General features: G+C 37.9%; 1 protein-coding gene across 1 annotated transcript; it reads left to right on the forward strand.

The window, feature by feature from the left end:
- Window positions 1–228: 228 nt before the first annotated feature.
- LOC114320612 (Acyl-CoA N-acyltransferases (NAT) superfamily protein) lies at window positions 229–2,107 on the forward strand. Its single transcript, XM_028267681.2, has 2 exons — window positions 229–706; window positions 831–2,107. Exons 1-2 carry the CDS (start codon window positions 512–514, stop codon window positions 1,818–1,820), a joined length of 1,185 nt encoding a protein of 394 aa, XP_028123482.1. The 5' UTR covers window positions 229–511; the 3' UTR covers window positions 1,821–2,107.
- Window positions 2,108–2,852: the final 745 nt, after the last annotated feature.

A 2,852-nucleotide genomic window follows, 5' to 3' on the forward strand; every position in this document is an offset into this window, starting at 1 on the left:
TAAGTATGGATCGATATTTAAAATGCTAGAACTGGAGTTGGCGAACAACACAAAATGCTTAGGCGTGCAGCGTGGCGTTAGGCTGAGGTTATCCTAACGTGGATAGGCTAATTATAAAGTTAAACAATGTCTAATCTAAACGCTAAAGACAAAAACACAGTCTATTATTAACCACCTTTTGTCTACCATCATTGTTTAAAGGCTATAACCTATGGCTTAATGTCGATCAACATACACAACATTCCCTCCCTCTCACCTTAGATTTATGGATATACAAATCATGAATTTCAAGACCCTTCTTCTATTTTCTTTTCTTTTTTTTTTCTTTTTTTTGTTGTTGTATTTTTAGTACAATATATATAGTAGTAGTTGAAGCTAGTAAGGATATATAGAGCTTGCTTTGCTTTCATTTCTCAACTTTCTATTTTGTCATCACTCTCTATACTAAATAAAGAAGCCATTTTTGATTTTTGGGTTCTCTCCTCTCTCTCTCATCACGTTGTGCATCTGTATGTATGTATTGTTAGAGAGCATGGCATTTAGGGGTTGTTTCAATATACGAAGCTACAATGGGCAAATCGATGGTGTTCGAGTGGAAGATTTTGAAAAGAGTTGTGAGGTAGGCCCAGCTCAGCATGTGTTCTTCACAGATACATTGGGTGACCCCATCTCTCGAATCCGAAACAGTCCGATGCACAACATGCTGGTACCACTTTACACACCATTCTCTTCTTCTCTCTCTTTTTTTTATAGAAAAAATCACAAGCATGTTCGGGATTTCGCTCGCAACTAATCTCATATATATATGTTCATGATTGATGTTTTGTTAGGTAGCTGAATTGGACAATGAGCTTGTGGGTGTCATTCAAGGCTCTATAAAGGTGGTCACTATTCATAGCCCTTCTAAAGATGTAGCCAAGGTGGGTTACATTTTAGGCCTTAGGGTCTCACCACCTCACCGTCAAAAAGGGATTGGTTCGAGCCTGGTTCACCATTTGGAAGAATGGTTCATAGCCAACCAAGTCGACTACGCTTACATGGCCACCGAAAAAGACAACAAAGCCTGTGTCAATCTTTTCATCAAGAAGCTCGGTTTCATCAAATTCAGAACTCCAGCGATTCTCGTGCACCCAGCGATCAATTTCTCTCAAAATCTACCATCAAACGTTGAGATAGTGAAGCTCAAGACAGAACAAGCCGCGTTTCTCTACAAGAAATTCATGGGTTCAATGGAATTTTTCCCCCATGACATAGACAAAGTGCTTGGAAACAAGTTGAGCTTAGGGACATGGGTGGCCTATCCACGTGGCGAGGCCTCGCCAACATGTGAGTTTGGCGTAGAAGGGCAGGTTCCGAATAGTTGGGCAATGCTGAGTGTTTGGAACAGTGGAGAGATTTTCAAGCTCAAGATAGGTAAATCAACATTGTCTTGCTTTGTATATGAAATTTACTCTAGATTGTTCCATAGGCTGTTCCCATGCTTGACAGTGCCTCATGAACTGCCTGATTTCTTCGACCCATTCGGGTTTTATTTCATGTATGGGGTGCACCGGGAGGGTCCGTTGTCGGGGAAGCTGGTCCGAACCCTGTGCAAATTTGTGCACAACATGGCTGCAGAGTCTGAGGACTGTAAGGTTGTAGTGACAGAAGTAGGGGGTGGAGACAAGATGAAATTTCATATCCCACATTGGAAGTTTTTGTCATGCCCTGAGGACTTGTGGTGCATAAAGGCATTGAAGAATGAGGAGAAGATTACCTTACATGAATTGACAAAAGCCCCACCAACAAGACCTCTTTTTGTAGACCCAAGAGAGGTATGAAAACAAAAATAGTACTCTTGACTTTTCCACCTTGATTGATCCGAAAACACCCGATTCAAACTTGTGGGTCACGATCTTCTGTGCGCAAATTCTGTCCTTGTGTCTCAAAATACTCGTTATTATTAAATTATATGATCGTATTAATTTTGTTAAATCATGTAAGAAATTTGTTAAATCATGTAAGAATTAATTTTGTTAAATCATGTAAGAAATTTGTTAAATCATGTAAGAAATTCAAGATATGAAAATTTTAATAATGATGATAAATTAAAATTTGATATCGAAAATTTGGTGTGCACCTTACACTACAATTTTATTCTATTGTCTCAAATCATCCAGTAGCATTAAATCATATAATAATCTACTTAAATCAAATGAGAATTTTGAAGTACGAAAATTTGAATAATTGTGAGTATTTTAGAACATGGGAATAAATTGACATTTAAAGAACAAGAGATAGATCTGATATGGAGAATCTCGTGCCAACCCGCCTCATGTATTGTTTGATACGAAAGTTTAAACAACGGCAAGTATTTTAAAAACAAGAATATATTGAAATTTGATATAGACAATCTTTTGCGCACCTCGTATTGAAATCAAAACACTCACTACCATCGGATAATATAAGAATTTATGAAAAAAATTAATAATTATGAACATTATAGAATAGAGAATAAATTAAAATTTAAAGGACAAGAATAACTTGAAATTAACACCGAGGATCTCGTACCCACCCAGCTCATGTATTGTTGTTCGATATGTCCATATCCATATCTCATGTGGTAGGGGGGTTTTTCTCTCCCGTTCCTTTCACATCTGTGACACAATATCTCAAAAGATTTCCCTAACTGGGTGCCCCCCACTGGGTCATGTCTTTGTTGGTAAATCCATCTTTTTGCCTAGCTTGTGACTTGGACTAATCAATCAGGGCTTAGTGGTCCATCTTTGTAATTTGTCCCATCTAGTACTCACTCACTCACTCATTCACTTAGGTTAAATTAAATCAATCCAGGCCATCACACCAGTACCTTC

This window comes from Camellia sinensis, chromosome 14 (genome assembly GCF_055761805.1).
Source record: "Camellia sinensis isolate YWXY chromosome 14, ASM5576180v1, whole genome shotgun sequence".
Classification (NCBI taxonomy): Eukaryota; Viridiplantae; Streptophyta; class Magnoliopsida; order Ericales; family Theaceae; genus Camellia; species Camellia sinensis.

Bases quoted from the DNA above. Each gene is read 5' to 3' on its own strand.
- LOC114320612 (XM_028267681.2), top strand. From the start codon at position 512: ATGTATGTATTGTTAGAGAGCATGGCATTTAGGGGTTGTTTCAATATA. The intron at 707-830 runs GTACCACTTTAC...ATGTTTTGTTAG, and splicing joins GTCCGATGCACAACATGCTG to GTAGCTGAATTGGACAATGA.